General features: G+C 32.8%; 2 protein-coding genes across 2 annotated transcripts; one reads left to right on the top strand and one right to left on the bottom strand.

Moving 5' to 3' along the window:
• Positions 1-4,998: 4,998 nt before the first annotated feature.
• Positions 4,999-6,497, top strand: LOC140865452 (uncharacterized). The gene has a single exon (XM_073270107.1). The coding sequence runs from the start codon at positions 5,076-5,078 to the stop codon at positions 5,835-5,837; it is 762 nt and encodes a 253-aa protein (XP_073126208.1). The 5' UTR covers positions 4,999-5,075; the 3' UTR covers positions 5,838-6,497.
• A 1,392-nt stretch (positions 6,498-7,889) lies between these two features.
• On the bottom strand, positions 7,890-13,421 carry LOC140866511 (ribonuclease H2 subunit A). Its single transcript, XM_073271512.1, has 9 exons — positions 13,246-13,421; positions 13,082-13,153; positions 11,319-11,442; positions 11,148-11,235; positions 9,426-9,563; positions 9,050-9,137; positions 8,846-8,966; positions 8,329-8,505; positions 7,890-8,241 (listed from the first exon to the last, which is right to left on the bottom strand). The coding sequence occupies exons 1-8, from the start codon at positions 13,334-13,336 to the stop codon at positions 8,331-8,333; spliced, it is 897 nt and encodes a 298-aa protein (XP_073127613.1). The 5' UTR covers positions 13,337-13,421; the 3' UTR covers positions 7,890-8,241; positions 8,329-8,330.
• Positions 13,422-17,814: the final 4,393 nt, after the last annotated feature.

Genomic DNA, 17,814 nt, shown 5'->3' on the forward strand with positions numbered 1-17,814 from the left:
ATTTGTCTGGTGAACAAAAATTCCACATTCTTTTTGTTCGATTTATAAACCCAGACAATACTTAGTTTTTCCAAGATCCTTCATTTCGAATTCTTCCTTCAAGTGCATCATAACTTCTTGAATTTTTTTATTCGTTTCAATGATGTTTAAATCATCAACATATACAGCAATAATTACACATCCGGATGTTGTTTTCTTGATGAAAACACAAGGGCATATTGGATCATTTACATATCCTTTTTTTATCAAGTGCTCACTTAGCCGATTATACCACATTCGACCGGATTGCTTTAACTCATATAATGATCTTTGCAATTTTACAGAATAAAATTCTCTGAGTTTTGAACTTTGTGCTTCAGGCATCTTAAATCCTTCAGGGATTTTCATGTATATATCACTATCAAGTGATCCGTATAAGTAAGCTGTAACAACATTCATAAGACACATTTTCAAATTTTCAGACACTGCCAAACTAATTAAATATCGAAACATAATTGCATCCATAACAGGAGAATACGTTTCTTCATAATCAATTCCAAGCCTTTGAGAAAAACCTTGTGCAACAAGTCTAGCTTTATATCTGACTATTTCATTTTTCTCATTTCGCTTTCGAATAAAAACCCATTTGTATCCAACAGGTTTTACACCTTCAGGTGTGAGGACTATAGGTCTAAAAACATTACGTTTATTCAGCGAATCCAATTCAACCTGGATGACATCTTTCCATTTGGCTCAATCATGACGAGTTTTACATTTACCAAAAGATTTTGGTTCATGATCCTCATTTTCATTTATGATGTCACAAGCTACATTATAAGAAAATATCTCATCAATATCTTTTATTTCTTTTCGGTTTCATATTTTTCCAGTATTAATATAATTGATAGAGATTTCACGATTCTCGTAAGTTTGTGGTTCTGACATAACATTTTCATCATCAGGTGTTTCTTCTGGAACACCATTTTCTTTTTTTTATGATCATCGTGCTTCTCTATGCCTTTTCTTTTCCGAGGATTTTTATCCTTGGAACCGACTGGCCTTCCACGCTTTAAGCGTTTTATGACATCATGCGTGTCTTCAATTTGTTTCTTTGAAATTTCAATTCGAGCAGGGGCATTTACAACATGTATATATGATTTTGTTATCCCTTTTGTGTCTGCAAATGCATCTGGCATTTGATTTGCAATTTTTTGCAAGTGCACAATTTGTTGTACATCTTTCTCACATTGTTTGGTCCTTGGATCCAAATGTAACAATGATGGTACATACCATGTGATTTCTTTTTCAATGTGTTTCTTTTCTCCCCCTAACACTGGGAAGATTTCTTCAATAAAATGACAATCAGCAAAGCGTGCTGTAAACACATCGCCTATTTGAGGCTCAAGATATCGAATGATTGATGGACTATCATAACCGATATAAATACCGATTTTTCTTTGAGGACCCATTTTTTATCGTTGAGGTGGTGCAATAGGCACATACACCATACATCCAAAAATTCTCAGATAAGAAATATTTGGTTCTTTACCAAATGCAAGCTGCAATGGAGAGAATTTATGATATGCACTTGGTCTGATGCGAATTAATGCCGCAGCATGTAAAATTGCATGTCCCCATATAGAAATAGGGAGTTTTGTTCTCATAATCATTGGTCTAGCAATCAGTTGTAGACGTTTAATCAATGATTTAGTTAATCCATTCTGTGTATGAACATGAGCAACAGGATGTTCAACAGTAATTCCCATTGACATACAATAGTCATTGAAAGTTTGGAAAGTAAATTCTCCAACATTATCAAGTCTTATTTTCTTGATTGTATAATCGAGAAATTGATTCCACAATTTTATTATTTGAGTCATTAATCTTGCAAATGTCACATTCCGAGTTGACAATAAGCATACATGTGATCATCTGCTAGAGGCATCGATCAATACCATAAAATATCGAAATGGTCCACATGGTGGATGAATTGGCCCACAAATATCACCCTGAATGCGTTCAAAAAATATGGGTGATTCTGTTTGGATTTTAGCTGGCGATGGTCTTATAATAAATTTTTCAAGAGAACATGCTTTACATTGAAACTTATTATTCTGAAAGATCTTCTGGTCTTTCAATGGATGATCATGCGTATTTTCAATAATTCTTCGCATCATTATTGAACCAGGATATCCCAATCGATCATGTCAATTTGTTAATATTGAAGAACTATTAACCACGATTCGATTGGACTTATATGTGTATAATGCAATCCGGTAGGAAGCATTGATAATTTTTCAACCACATATTTCTTTCCTGATTTATATGTGGTAAGATACATATATTTCTGATTTCCATCAGTTATCGTCTCAGTATCATATCCATGAGAATATATGTCATTAAAACTCAACAAATTTCTTTTTGATTGTGGTGAATATAAAGCATCATTTATCAGAAATTTTGTACCATTTGGTAACAAAAATTGTGCTTTACCACAACCTTCAATCAAGTCTACATGACTTGATATTGTATTCACCATTGTTTTTGTTGGTTTTATTTCCAAGAAATATCTTTCATCTCGCAGAATAGTGTGCGTTGTACCACTATCCGGTATGCAAATTTCCATGATATTATTTCCATGTTTGCTCATAGCATTCTCCATATCAAACTTCACAAAAATGCAATAAAGAAAAATTAAGTACAATACAAATGCAAAATATAACATGCTTTATAATACAAGAATGCATGAAAAATACAAATTTGTTACAATCTAGTCTCACCAATCTTTTAATCAATGTCTTCGAAATCATTCAAAAAATCTGCAGCATTGAAACTAGTTGAACCAATTAAATGGTCACTATCTTCAACAAAATTGGTCTTTTTTCCTTTTCCCTTTGTCGATTCTTTATAGAGCTTACATAGGTGCTCAAGGGTTCGACAAATATGTGACCAATGCCCTGGAGTGGCACATCTATAACAAACACTCTTAGATCTTTTTGAGTGATTTTTATTTTCACTCGTATTTTCATGCTGCCTTTTTGGTGGGCGGTTCGTGACGTTCTTTTGAGATAAGTTATTGAAATAACTATCTCGATTATTTTCATATCCACGGCCACGACCGCGATAATTTTTACGTCCACGTCCACGTCCACGCCCACTTTCTCGACCTCGTCCACGACCAAAATCTGGTCTATGCCTTTGATTTTGGTTTTCATTTTTCATTACGACATTTGCTTCTGGAAATGCCGTTGATCTAGTGGGTCGGGATTGATGATTTCTTATTAACAATTCGTTGTTCTTTTCCGCCACAAGAAGACATGCAATGAGTTCAGAATATCTCGTAAAACCACGCACTCTATATTGTTGATGTAGAGTTATATTTGATGCGTGAAAAGTGGAAAATGTTTTCTCAAGCATTTCCATCTCCGTGACTTCAAGTTCACAGAATTTTAATTGCGAGACTATTCGATACATCGCAGAATTATAATCACTGACTTTTTTAAAGTCTTGAAATCTCAACGTATTCCATTCATCACGGGCGGTCGGAAGTATCACTTCCCTTATATGCTCAAATCTTTCTTTCAACCACTCTGTGAGATACTCACATTTCAACTCTTTATCAAGATGTCGGCGTAAGAAAATCATTGCATTTGCTTTATCTTGTGAGGTTGATAGATTAATTTCTTTGATAATATCACTTAGACCCAATGACTGAAGATGCATCTCTACATCGAGAGTCTATGGCATATAATTCTTTTCAGTGATATCGAGCACAACGAATTCAATCTTTGCCAAATTTGACATGGTGGTACTAAAAAAATAACAATGCATTTTATTAGTTAATTTCCATTAATATGACAATACAAAATAATGGAAGAACAAAGATTACAAGTGCGTGTATAAATAGAGAAAAGGTATGTGGTGGAAAATCGCTGGTGAGTACAAAACTCGTGAGCATGATGATCATAATCGTTATGAAAAATAGCCTTAAAAATTCCATCATCTTCATCTTCGAAAAATCGAGGAGAAATTATTATGAGAGAAAGAGTGAATTTGGTGTGATTGAAAATGAGTTTGAGTGAACATATTTATAGGAAAAAAACTAGTCGTTTGTTACCGTTGGGGTAAGAAAAAATCGAGTATGTGTTGAATAAAAATTCGTGATAATCATGTGATGCATATAATAATAATCATAATTAAATATACGCAATAAAATATATATCATATCACGTTATTATAAGATCAGTGTCCTAGACAACCTCTTATATAATAACATGAAATTATATATTGATATAGTTAGTATATATACATAATAAATATATATCATATCACGTTATTGTTTAAAAACCTTAGAAACTTTTATATTTGTCGTATCCCTTACTGAGAGTGTGGGATGCCGTCTTAACATCCTCCCAGGATTTATAACAAGTTTTTAAAAAACTAAATTTTTTTTTCATTTTTGATAATAACATGATATTATATATTAATATATACACAATAAAAATATATAAACATTAAAATAAAAATTCTTACTTGTTGAATATGTTTTGACTTCTTCTTGTATTTTGGAGCGTCGGAAATTATAGAGAACCTTCGAGCGATCGTGCTGATAACTTATTGTAAAAAAGTAAAAATTTATGGTAAAAATTAAAAACTCCAAAACTCAAAATATATCAAACTCTACACTTTATAATATTTTTCTCTCAACTCAATTGTATTTTTTATCACAAATGAAGACCTATTTATAGATCTACATTTGAGATAGTTCAAAAATTAAAACATCATCATCTACATCATCACACACTAATTTTTCACATTCAATATTCAACATTCAATATTCAATATTCAACATAATAATAATAATAATAATAATAATAATAATAATATATTTTTCAACAAAACTAACCCCCAAAAAAAAAAATCAATATTTTGATAAATTTTGTCATTTAATAATAAATAAAAAATCACTTATAGCCTTGAAAGAATTACACTATATATAGTCCCCAATGTCTTCCTTCCTAAGCATTCAATACATAAATCGAGATTTCGAAAATATATTATATTCGGAAAAAAACCCTAACCAGATCTCACCACTAATGTCGAGGGAATTCAACGTGCCACCGGTGGTTTTCCCCTCCGGCGGGAACCCTGGCGGCACCACCGCCGCCGCCGTCGTCCAGAAGCGCCGCGTCCCTACCACCCCTTTCCAACCGCCTCGATCCTCGAGTCCCAACCTCCCCTTCATCTCCTTCGACGTCAATTCCGCCGCCGCTTCCACCTCTTTCTCCGCCGCTCCCCAGTTCCCTTCCAATATTGGATCATCCGGGACCTCCTTCGAGGACGAGCCGCCGCTCCTCGAAGAACTAGGTATAAACACAAAGCAGATTTACCAGAAGACCCTATCCATCATCAATCCTTTCAAAATCAACCACAATCTCCACGAAGACGCAGATCTATCGGGACCTTTCCTCTTTCTGATGGCATTCGGACTCTTCCAGCTCCTCGCTGGGAAACTTCATTTCGGGATCATCCTTGGATGGGTGACAATGGCTTCGATGTTTCTATACGTGGTTTTCAATATGCTCGAGGGGAAAAACGGAAATCTTGATATGTACACGTGTCTCAGTGTGATCGGATACTGTATGCTACCGATCGTGATTCTGTCTGCTGTCACTCTTTTTCTGCCGCAGGGCGGGGTGTTGATCATGGTGATCACCGGGGTGTTCGTGATCTGGGCCACACGGGTTTGCACGCGATTGGTGGTAGAGCTGGCCAATTGCGGGGATGAACACAGAGGCCTCATTACGTATGCTTGTTTCTTGATTTACATGCTTTTCTCCCTGCTTGTAATTTTCTGAAATAAGCAACTTTTTTTCATGGCACGGTGCTTGATGATTTCTTGTTTTAGTGTTCGATTTGTTGTGTTATCTTCTTTTGTTGCAAGAGTTTTATTGGCAATAGAAATTGAATAGGGGAAATGTGTGAGATATTGTGGTGGTCGGTTCCAATTGAGATATTTGATAATTGATTGATGGAATGTCGTGGAGTTAGTTCTTAGATGGAGATGTGGGCGAGGCTGTCGAACACCGCATGAATACTCATATGTTGATCATCCAGGATAGAGAATGTATTTTATCTTTTCCATGATCTATTAATGAACATCTCTGGAGAATTTTCTCATCATTTATCGTATGTTGTGATAATGCACGCATATGGTGTGTACGGCTAAAATTTAACAAGATGTTCAGTTGTTCACCAAGGCTCAAGGCACCACATTCTGTCTGGTCACCAGCTAAAGCACCACAGACATGTGAAGTGTGCGTTTTGACGATGATACCACATTATTGGTGGGCTTCCAAAGATCAAGACACTTGTTAAGTGCACTTTCAATGTAGGAATGCTAGACCCAAAATAAAACACAAGCAATATAATTATTTGCATTGACAGACTAATGACTATTTATTGTATTGTACTTATATAGCTTGTAAGGTATATATTGGATTTATTTGATGAAGTTATCTTCAGTTATTGTTTCTCTCAGCACTTTGATCCGATAAAGTCTTGTGGCCCTGCGCTCTAGTATACCTGTTTGTCTAAATGCATCTTGTCTTTCTAATAGCCATAACCAAGGAAGCAACAATGTGTTTCACGGATGCTAAATATTTATACGTGGATATAAGATAAAATATGAAATGGCATAGGATATCTCATTACTTCAGCATGTTTTATATGTTTTGAATATCTTGGTCATTCAGGTCAAAACTTGACATTTACACGAGCTTTGTGCCTTCTTGTAAAGTTTTTGTGCTGTCTGATCATTTAAGTAGCTTGATGTGCTAGGTGAATCGTTTTCCTCTGATTGTTTGCTCATGGAAATAGGTTTTGAATGGACTTGTTTGTTTCACCAAGCAAATGTTTGTGCGGATGGTTCCTTTTTGCATCCAAGTCTCGGTAACCTATTTGTCTTGTACAATAAGATGCCTTGTTGAATTTGATAATCTAGCTCATATCCTTATGTCATCCTCTTTAATTAAATAATCATATAAAACAACAAATGGGAAATAAGATAAATGGCAAAGAGGCACTAGTAGATGAGCACTGGATAAGCTACCGCAATGAACCGTAATCAAAAAATCAATTATACTATCGAAGATCAATGACACGACTTTTGAAGAGAATTTAGTGTTAGAGAACTTAAAATTATACTTATTTCCTTAAACATTCGAGGGAGAGAAGATGGTGCCACTCCGAAGGTGTAGTGTTCAAGCAAAATGTGATGTATTCTTAGTATTATTCGTGTAACATATATCCCTCCAAGTTGCCTGGACGAGCTTATTTTTCAAATCGACACTTCTCATTCATCGAACGGAACAAGACGCCGCTATAAGCAATGAGACCTTGTTTTCGTTGGACGTGGTTCATTGAACAAGAAAGCTTTAAAGCTAGAATGATTTGTCACATTTTCTATGAGATGTCTAGATGGCCGATGTAGAGGATCTATGAAAGATATACTGAAACTGGACTTTTGATTAAATTTATAACATATGAAAACTTTACAATGATCCATAACTATTTGATAATTATTATGTCAAGATGAAGTCAACTCAATTTCTAACACAAGCACAGGGCAATATTTTTAATTTAAGCATGTAAATCAGTTTATGGAACCGAATGCTCCGACATTTCCAGACTTGTGACACAACCGGATTTCCATCTCTAGCTTTACAAGAAAATGAAATAGTTGTCTGGGCATCAATAGCATTTTTGTCACATGCAAACCAATGAACGTAATTACAATTTGCACGACGCAATGATCTCCATCCTCTAGTTTCCACGAGGAATTGGCAGGTAAGATCGACTAAAATACCAATTGTGAGATCGAACATTCATCATTGTACCAAACTATAATCAGAGAGGATGCAAATTAAAAATTTTCAACAGTATAGTGGTGAAAGCACTATGGTACAATAACTGTGCTACTTACGCCAACCACACAAAAGAGCTTAGATAATTGTTGCTCACACAGTTCAACTAATACAGTCTACAACAATTGATCATAAAAACATTACGTAAGATGAAAGCATTGTGGAGAGGTAGGATATTTCTTTTTAATCTGGTAGTTGTTCATGGTGTAGGAATCATATTTCTATCTGCACAAGTACTATTCTGTAGATACCACAGAAGCTTCCATCAATATGAACACAGGTTAACAAAACTGTGACGCGTGATGCTTTCATCAAATAATTTCACTGGGTTGAAATCCTGGACATCAACAGTGTAGCGAATGCATGAAAAAAGTTGTCTATCAGCGTTAGAAACAGTTTGGAGCCAGCACAAGAACCAGCTTACCATTAGAAATTAGAAAGCAACTTGAGTTTACGAGACTGAAAAAATTTGCAACTTCTTGTTCCAGTTGATTCAATTTCTTCGCCTTTTCTCTTTGATGAACAAAAACCAATGCTGGTGAGTTTCATTTGTCGCTTATCGGTTCTTCCATTGTCATCCTGTTCAGTGGCATCAGACTCCCTGTCACAATGGGGAAGAACTTGTCAAATTTTGCACTCAGCAGTCTCAGCTGCATATCAATGAATGAATCATTGCAATTCCTGATTATAAAAGATTAAAGTTTCCTTTATCCATCAAAAGTGACAGATACACATGTAGAGACAACAAATAACCAAAATTGACGTATTTTATGTGAAAATTTTAACAATATACTCTGGACATGGACTGGAATTAAATGATTGTTTGAAATTTTCCTTGAGGATGGTAAAACGGGGAGACAGTTTTTATCATTTTATCGAGCCAAGAAAAGATAAGGAAATGACTTTTGTCGGCTACATTCATAGGTCAATCAGTGACTAACCACAAGACTTCCACAAAATCTTTTGAATATGATGTGCATGTTCCCCAACTAAAGCGAACCAATGCTGGGAATCCAAAAACTAAATGTTTATGATCTGCTAGCCAGGCTTTTGTCCCCGGATCTGGAAAATAGTGATGAAAGTTCAAACATTATCGAAGGTAAATAAACCGATCATAAAAACCAAGAAAACTAAAGGAAAAGAACCTCCAGGGTACCCAGATCCAAAATTCCTATGCAGGTTCTCAGCAGTTTCATCTAGCACCCAATCTCGCAAAGCTCTGTCCCTTGTGACCTGAATGCGGAACTTTTACATAACTGAATATAGCCCAGTAAACTTAACTTCAAAATTGCAGCAGGCAGAAGAGAACAGAGAGAAAAAAACATACTACTTGAAGAGCAATAAATAGGCCCAAACGGTCAACCAGACACCTTATATTGCTAGGTTAAGTAGTCATAACTTTTGTAGAGAAGAGGTCCCGATATAATGCATGATAAAATCGCACCTCTCTTTACACAAGTAAACACAAAATAATGGAGAAATCTTCCAATAGAAACACAAATAATATAGCTAGAGAGTCACCTTTGCTACTATACTTGCACCACTTACAACTGGATATAGACTATCAGCTTTCTTTGCAACAACGAATTTGATATTTGGAAATCTTTGAGAAAGCTTCACTCTATACTTTTCAGCATCTCCAACTGTATCCAAATAAACCTATTACACGAGCAAAATTTTAGGGCAATGTATCTGGAGGGCTTGTAAGACTCCTGGAAAAGCAAGTTTAAATGGTGAATTGAAATGCTACATCCTGTAACAATGACATTATGGGACTAAAATCAGTTCTAAAATCCCTTTATATGAAAATCATCGGGTTTTGAAAAAATTTATAGGATTCAATTTTAGGTGAAAGTCTTGAGATTGGTGTAATTTGACTAGATTGTACAACAATGCCTAGGTTTAGACTGTATTTCCTATAATTGCTCTTATCATTCTGCTTAATTATCATAAGTTTCTGTTATGAGCCCAGATCCAAATATGAGAGACTTCGATCCATTGGGCCCAGGAACTTCAAATTCAAAGGGCCCAAGCAGGAGTGAAAATGAAAAGCCCAAGACAGTCAAGGTGTATGTCAGGAGAACTAAAGGAAAAACACGTGAAGAGGAGGGTATATAGAATGTCAGTTAGATTTGTATGAGGGATTATTCAGATTGGTTTTCTTGTTGCGAGAGTAACTAGCACTTAGCTAGGGAGTTACGTATTGTACAGAGGGTTGGCTCTGGGTTTATCTGTTTCTTAATACATAACCACCATTTTTATCTCATTGTATGCTTCATTTTCTATTCTCGAACTTGTATTTGCTGTGAGGCATAACAGTTTCCAGAGCCCTAAACTTGAACCATCTTACATGGCCCACACAATATTTTATAAATCAATCCAGAAATGTTCTCTCTGAAAGCATAAACATAAATTAAAGCCTTCACATCTGTATGTATCTGGAGGGCTTGTAAGACTCCTGGAAAAGCAAGTTTAAATGGTGAATTGAAATGCTACATCCTGTGACAATGACATTATGGGACTAAAATCAGTTCTAAAATCCCTTTATATGAAAATCATCGGGTTTTGAAAAAATTTATAGGATTCAATTTTAGGTGAAAGTCTTGAGATTGGTGTAATTTGACTAGATTGTACAACAATGCCTAGGTTTAGACTGTATTTCCTATAATTGCTCTTATCATTCTGCTTAATTATCATAAGTTTCTGTTATGAGCCCAGATCCAAATATGAGAGACTTCGATCCATTGGGCCCAGGAACTTCAAATTCAAAGGGCCCAAGCAGGAGTGAAAATGAAAAGCCCAAGACAGTCAAGGTGTATGTCAGGAGAACTAAAGGAAAAACACGTGAAGAGGAGGGTATATAGAATGTCAGTTAGATTTGTATGAGGGATTATTCAGATTGGTTTTCTTGTTGAGAGAGTAACTAGCACTTAGCTAGGGAGTTACGTATTGTACAGAGGGTTGCCTCTGGGTTTATCTGTTTCTTAATACATAACCACCATTTTTATCTCATTGTATGCTTCATTTTCTATTCTCGAACTTGAATTTGCTGTGAGGCATAACAGTTTCCAGAGCCCTAAACTTGAACCATCTTACATGGCCCACACAATATTTTATAAATCAATCCAGAAATGTTCTCTCTGAAAGCATAAACATAAATTAAAGCCTTCACATCTTGTTCAGACACAACTATATCTCAAATTGCATTAATCAGATATAAAAACTAAAAGATATCATATTTACCTCAGTTAGAAGAACACCCAAGTTCAAAACATTGTTAATAAGGCCAATAGCAGAATCATGTGATATTTCATTCAGGTTTATCTTTTCTCTGCAGAAACCAAGGCAAAACTATGTCATGAAGTAGTTTTGATATCTCACTTATGATAATAAAACATTGTTTTCAGTGCTAACTTCTTCAACATTTTGTGAGATAGCTCTCGGGGATCTATTACATCAGCAGCCCATCCAATTGATTCATCAGCCTTCAAATTCTCGAATAATTCTTCCCTCTTCTCTTCCTTTAGAGTTTTTGAATCTATACAGACAAACAAAATGGAAATTTTGAAATGAAAAAGTAACATATACTGTCAAATCAAAGAAATTGGCTCGTAATTCAGTCAAAAGAGGGTTACTATAAAAAAAAGTGAAGTTTAAGGGAAAAGATAGAAGTAAATGAACGAGGTCTAATTTGTTTATATAAATCTAACCTTCACTTTTTTATTCAAAAGACCAAAGAAAGAAAAGCAACTAAACTAACAGTATTCCTAAAACATGGCGCAAGTCCTTTGCTCGACAACTGTGGTACAAGAACATGTGATCTTACTTTTAATTGCTGCTAGTAAAATATAAACAGAACTTGTAACACTCCCGTTAATAGGTATTGAAACCCATAAATTGTCGAACCAACGAACATCACAGAGAAACATCTAAAACGGTAAGAAGAAATACATTTGTATTTGTGCATATGATCGAGTGATGATTGTTTTAAACACTAGTAATTAACTCAGCAAGAGTGTCAAGCTATACAAAAGCTATTGCATCACCACTAGTGTAATCCTCGGACTAGAGTAAAGAACACCGTGATGGTTCCAATTCATGTTGTCAAACATGCCGCACCCAAAATGTTCTACACGAGTCAAGTTGGTCTAGATGAGCCATTCGAAGATACTGCTTACGTCCAATCATCAGGATTCTAAGAGGCTACATGAACCAATAGATAGGTTCATAGGATGTTTACTCCTAGGATAATGAGATCAACATTGTATAACTACTTAAACCTGTGTGCTGATTCCAAGCCTTCTCCTCTCCCCGACTGACTCGGCAACGGATTAGGCACAAGAACTCAATAAAAGAAGACCCCTTACATGAGAATTGGATCTAAACTGTCTATCTTGCCCATGTCAGAACATAGAATAACAATTCATTTAACATCTTTTTCTCTTATAACCTACACAGTAGCATAAATCCGCATATTCAACTAGAGGACAAGCAATAAACCAACACCTGAATCATTAATATAACAAACACTTGCGTAACATATACATGGCATAATAATCATTGAAAAAATAAACCCTTAAAAAGAACATATGCAAAACGATCCCCATCGGACATGGTTTTCCTCCTGAAATCCTTTTCTAGGAGTTAGAAGCATCCCACGTATCCTTCGTCCATGGATTTCAACCATCATATTGATCAATGTTTGTTTATACAGTTACAGTACAGTCCTCAACTCTATCAGGAATGCCAACTACAATAACAAACCGCATATACTAGCATGAATCAAAAGCAGGATCAAGCTTTTAAAACTTCATATACCATTGAACAGCGATGAGACAAATCGAAGACTAAAAGACCTCAACTTCCAACATATATCGGACTAGGAGACAAATGGTGTAGCTTGCCGCCACAGCCAAGCTACAAATGAGGTGTGGGGTGTTTACTTTTCATTCAGTCTTTCTTTTTATTCAGAGAGTTTGCTGCTGCAACAGAATCGATGAACCCTAAATGATTACACAATCCTCCTAACATAAAAGACAGTTGCGTACTTTAGACATAAGTATTAATCAAACAAGCTCAAAAGAAAATTATTAACATAAAACAAATATTCTCAAAAGTAGTAAAACAGGGTGATTGAAAGATTATCGCCGGATAAACAGATACAGAAAGAAAAAAACCAGCAAATTTCAACGTGGAGAGAGTTTTCTGGTACGATTTTGCACAGTACAAGCATCCGTACACCATTGGTCCTGCAGATAAGATTAAATTTCATAAAATGATGAGATCAACAACTGAGTGACAAATTTCAAAGCGCTTGCTTGCGTGAAGGTATAGTTAGTACCTAAAACAGGGCCACGCCCAGCTTCGTCGATTCCCATAATGCAAGGCTTCGATGCCCATTCCGGCGGCGGCGGCGGCGGCTCCGAACCCATCTTCGTTCAGTTCTCTCTTTGTTTCCCGCCACAGCAAAATGAGGGTTTTTTTCCGTTCAATTCACAGTACCAAACCTACCGGTTGGGTCGGTTGATTTTTAAAAACATTTGGGTTCGCGGAAAATTCGAACCCAGGTTATATATTTTATAAGATTTTTTTTTTTACAAGATATTTTTTATAAGAGCTATTATTATTATTAGGATAATGCTAAAGGTACAACAAATATCGTGTACAATGATATTTACAACAATTATATCGTGAGATTTGCTATTTTATCGCGAGATTTTGTATTCAATTTATCGTGAGATTTTGATATATTTAATTTTTACATTGTGTTGTAAAATTTGTTGTACATGTAGCATTGCTTTTATTATTATTTGTACCAAATCATTCTTTAAAATATCGAAAATCATATTCATCGATCTGAAAATTAAATAGGTGTTTAGTCTTTGACTTTTATAAAATTGCATGATTTACAACAACACGATTTTTTTAACACGCATTTTTTATTATTATTATTTTGAAAACGCATTTATATTGCTATTAAAAAACCAAAATTTGATAATATTACTTTAACAAAATAATATTTTATTTATATATAATATTTTTAGATCCACTAAATGTTGGCACTAGATATAATTTTTCAGATTCACAAAACAAGGTTGAACAATAAATCATTAAATTTTTTAGCAAAAAACCATGGAATCTTCGAACAAGATTCCACGATTCTTGCGTGGGAAATTTCAACTCAATGTTGAGCTTTAAGTTGGTTTCTTAGCCGCAGCACGAGCATAAATTCGATAAATCTTTAGCAAAGAATATATCGTGCGATTTTAATAAATTGTCAAAGATGACCTAAACGTCCTATTTAATTTTCGCATGATAAATATACATTTTCGATATTCCACAAGAGTTTTGTGCTAACGAACATATTACAAAAATAAGGTTCTATGACACGAGTTTGCATTAAAGGATAAAATGATGTAATACCCCAATAGTATATACATACAAAAAATGAAGTCATATAATACGAGAGAAAAGAAGTTAAATGTCTTCTCGGATGTGTTTGAGTTGGTGAAATCATTGAATATTTGACAAGTTGTCATTGATTTGATTATTCTTATCAACATTTTTTCGAGCGAACATGTCTCACATAATTTGTCTAGTGTACTTTACTTAAATAGTGTGGTTTATAGGCTATTGATGAGTCCATTAAATAATATGTGACACTTATTATGGAACATATGTACATGAATTTTGTCTTGAATATCATAGAAAAATCTTTATTCTATTGGATATTGTAACCATGATTTCAGAATATATAAAAGTGGGAAAACTACATTTTTTATCTTGTTATTTGCATTTTTTTCATTTTTGGCCTAGTGAATGGTGAATTTGTATTTTCAATTATATAACTTGTATGTTTTTTTTTTCATTTTTGGTACTGATACGATGATTTTCATTTTCGTTCTTGTTACAGTGAATTTACATTTTTAGTCCTGTAATTTGTATATTATTTGTATTTTTGTCCTTCAACTTGTAGTTATCTTCATTTTGTATTTTTTAAAAAGTCATAAAATGACCGCTCAAAAAAAAAAATTAAAAATATTAGTTAATGGATAAAAAATGAAAACAATACTTAAGTTAGAGGATTAAAAATAAAAATTCACTTTAACCCTATCAAAAATGGAAAAAAAAAAAAACATGCACGTTACATGGCTGAAAATGCAAATTCACCGTTAAAAAAACCAAAAATAAAAAAAATACAAATAACAGGACTAAAATTATTAATATTCCTATAAAATTTATATATACAAGAGAAATAAAATATAGATAATAAACGTAAATTAAGTATGTTGTTAAATTAATTAAAGTACGAAATTTTTATTTAAAATATTACCAATGTTGTTTGTGAATATTATGAAAGTGACCGTCTTTTTCGAACCGTAGATATGGAGACATCTAGATAGATACATTTACATTTAATGAGATTATATAAGATTTAAACCAATTTAATTATAAATTTTAAAAATAAATTGTGTTATTAATATGAAATTCTAATTAAATTCTACGATGATCTGATGATCATACATCACAAACCTTAATCCTTGCGTGATTACAAACTCCGGTTCATTTCAATGTGATTTCTAATTTACTTGTTTGAAGCTTGTAATTAGCTATTGCGCATTCTCAACATTTGCATTTTATATTAGCATTTGAAATTAGTGGTTGAGAATATAATTCACCGACATAAAATCCACGTATAAAGTCGATTTTTTCATTTATTAATTCTGGAACTTAGTTTTGAGCTATCTAATTTACAATTAATCATGTTATAAATTGAACTGCTCATTAGCGAATTAATGGTAAATAAAGATAAAAATAATTGAAGAGGTAAACAGAAAATTTTGTAGTTTCAAACTTTCAATACGAATTATTTATAGAGGATAAATCTTATATGTAATGATTCAAACGGTGTGATATTTTTTTAGTAAATTAAAATATTCTATATATATAATCTTGAAAAATGATATAATTTTATATTTTTACTGGAGTAACAAGAGAATTAATAAATTGGATAAATTAATTAAAGATTTTAATTATCTTACTATATTATTATATATATTAGAGAGTATTTAATTAATTAAATTTCAATTAATTGGTGAAGTTTGGGATGAAATTACGATTATATCCTAATTTAATTCTCAAAAAAACCTAAATTATTAGACAAATTAGTCATTTTATATGGCCTCATTTTTTTTAACCATTAAAATTTATCTTATTTAACAAAATGACAATTCTCTATCTTTGTTTGTATTTTTTAATTTTAGATTAGATAGTTATCAATCTTAAATTTTGAATATCTAATTTATCATATGACTTCTAAAAACAACATGAAAATCAATGTACATAAAAAAAATTTATGGATGCGTTTTTTATTTATCCGGAGCTTCGATCTAATCATGAGTCAGTGATCCCCAATACGCCTTCCAAAATTCACGACGGCTTAAAATGCAGTTAGAAATCAAATATGAAAATGAAAAAATTAAATGTCTCCATAACTTAAGGTTGGTAGATAAATATAATTAAATATGATATATATATTAAATAAAATTTTAAATCATAATAATGTGATATTTGTAAATTAAATTTTAATTATTAGGGTAATCTCCAATTATACATAATCGCTTTCTTTGTAGTTAAATTTAATTGAAAATAATTTTTTTTTATATAAATTGCTCTATAATCTCAACAGCTCAGAATTTCTTAGGCATTGAAAAATATAAATAAATAAACTCCGAGTCTTGCTGGGAAAATTTTGTACTTGCTGGATCGAGCTATAATTCAAACATATCAAAAAAAAAAAATTTTTTTTTTGGAACTCGATAGGATCAAATGAATTTAAGAATAGGGTTACGTTAGCTGTTGATTTTCACGTTATAAAAAAAATTATAAAGTAACGTACATAAATGTAATGTCTTTGGAAAATATTTGATTCGAACTTGAAATATCGAACTCAAAACAAGCTCCAAGATGTTCTAATTATTTTTTCAAACGGTATTATTTTGTTAAATAGTATACGAACTTTAATTTTTTATCAATAAAATATAAATATGATATATTAAATAGAATTATTTCGCGATATCTTCAAAAATAACTCACAAATATGTTCGAATAATTTGAGCTCATGCTCGAACTTCAGCTCCAATTCAAGCCGACCTTTATCTCTGTGTTTGAAGAAAAAGAATTTTATTATTTGAGTTTTGAACCAGCGTATCATGGTAGAATAAAAAAACAAAAAAACCAGCGTATGGTATTCGAGCCCGAATTCTGTCATAAAATTTTCGAATATTTCGCTTGATTCAGTTCATTTATACACGATTCAAAAACATGATCGATCTTTCATTTAAAATGCTGGAAATATTTGTAAATAATCATTTTTATTTTTTAGAAAGTATTTAAAAAATATTGGATTTTTTGGGTCTAATTTTCTATAATGAGACGATACCATGTATCGTTACGTTATAGATGCTAAAGCACTTTTTTGAAATACTATCCGCGGTCCGGACTCCGGATATTGTCTAGAAATGATCATTTTATTTTATTTCATTTCCCCAGAAAAGTAATTATTATTTTCTTATAATTAAAATTTGAAACATCATTTAATTTACTTATCATATTTAACCATAATTTATATAATTAACATTATTTATAATTACTCCCCTATGATATTCTCAACTAGTCATTTAAATTCAAAATAAAAATATATGAGACTTTTTTTTTTGAAGCAAATATATAAGTGATGAGTATAACTATATTTTTAATATATTTAAAATATATAAATAAATTAAGTAGATCAATTTGCGAGAATCGCATTTTTAAATGACTAATTCTTAATTTTGAAGTCTTGAAGGACTGAATTGCATTTTTAAGTTTAGTAGGGTTAATTGTCAACTTTTTGGGCTTAAAAGGGTTA

The sequence above is a fragment of the Henckelia pumila genome, chromosome 4 (genome assembly GCF_033568475.1).
Source record: "Henckelia pumila isolate YLH828 chromosome 4, ASM3356847v2, whole genome shotgun sequence".
NCBI classification, from domain to species: Eukaryota; Viridiplantae; Streptophyta; class Magnoliopsida; order Lamiales; family Gesneriaceae; genus Henckelia; species Henckelia pumila.

Excerpts from the sequence above, each read along its gene's own strand:
- LOC140865452 (XM_073270107.1), top strand. The coding sequence starts at position 5,076 with ATGTCGAGGGAATTCAACGTGCCACCGGTGGTTTTCCCCTCCGGCGGG.
- LOC140866511 (XM_073271512.1), bottom strand. The coding sequence starts at position 13,336 with ATGGGTTCGGAGCCGCCGCCGCCGCCGCCGGAATGGGCATCGAAGCCT. Across the intron at positions 11,443-13,081 it reads CTCCACGTTGAAATTTGCTG|ATTCAAAAACTCTAAAGGAA; the intron begins GTTTTTTTCTTT and ends TTGTCTGTATAG. Across the intron at positions 8,967-9,049 it reads TGGATCTGGGTACCCTGGAG|ATCCGGGGACAAAAGCCTGG; the intron begins GTTCTTTTCCTT and ends ACTATTTTCCAG.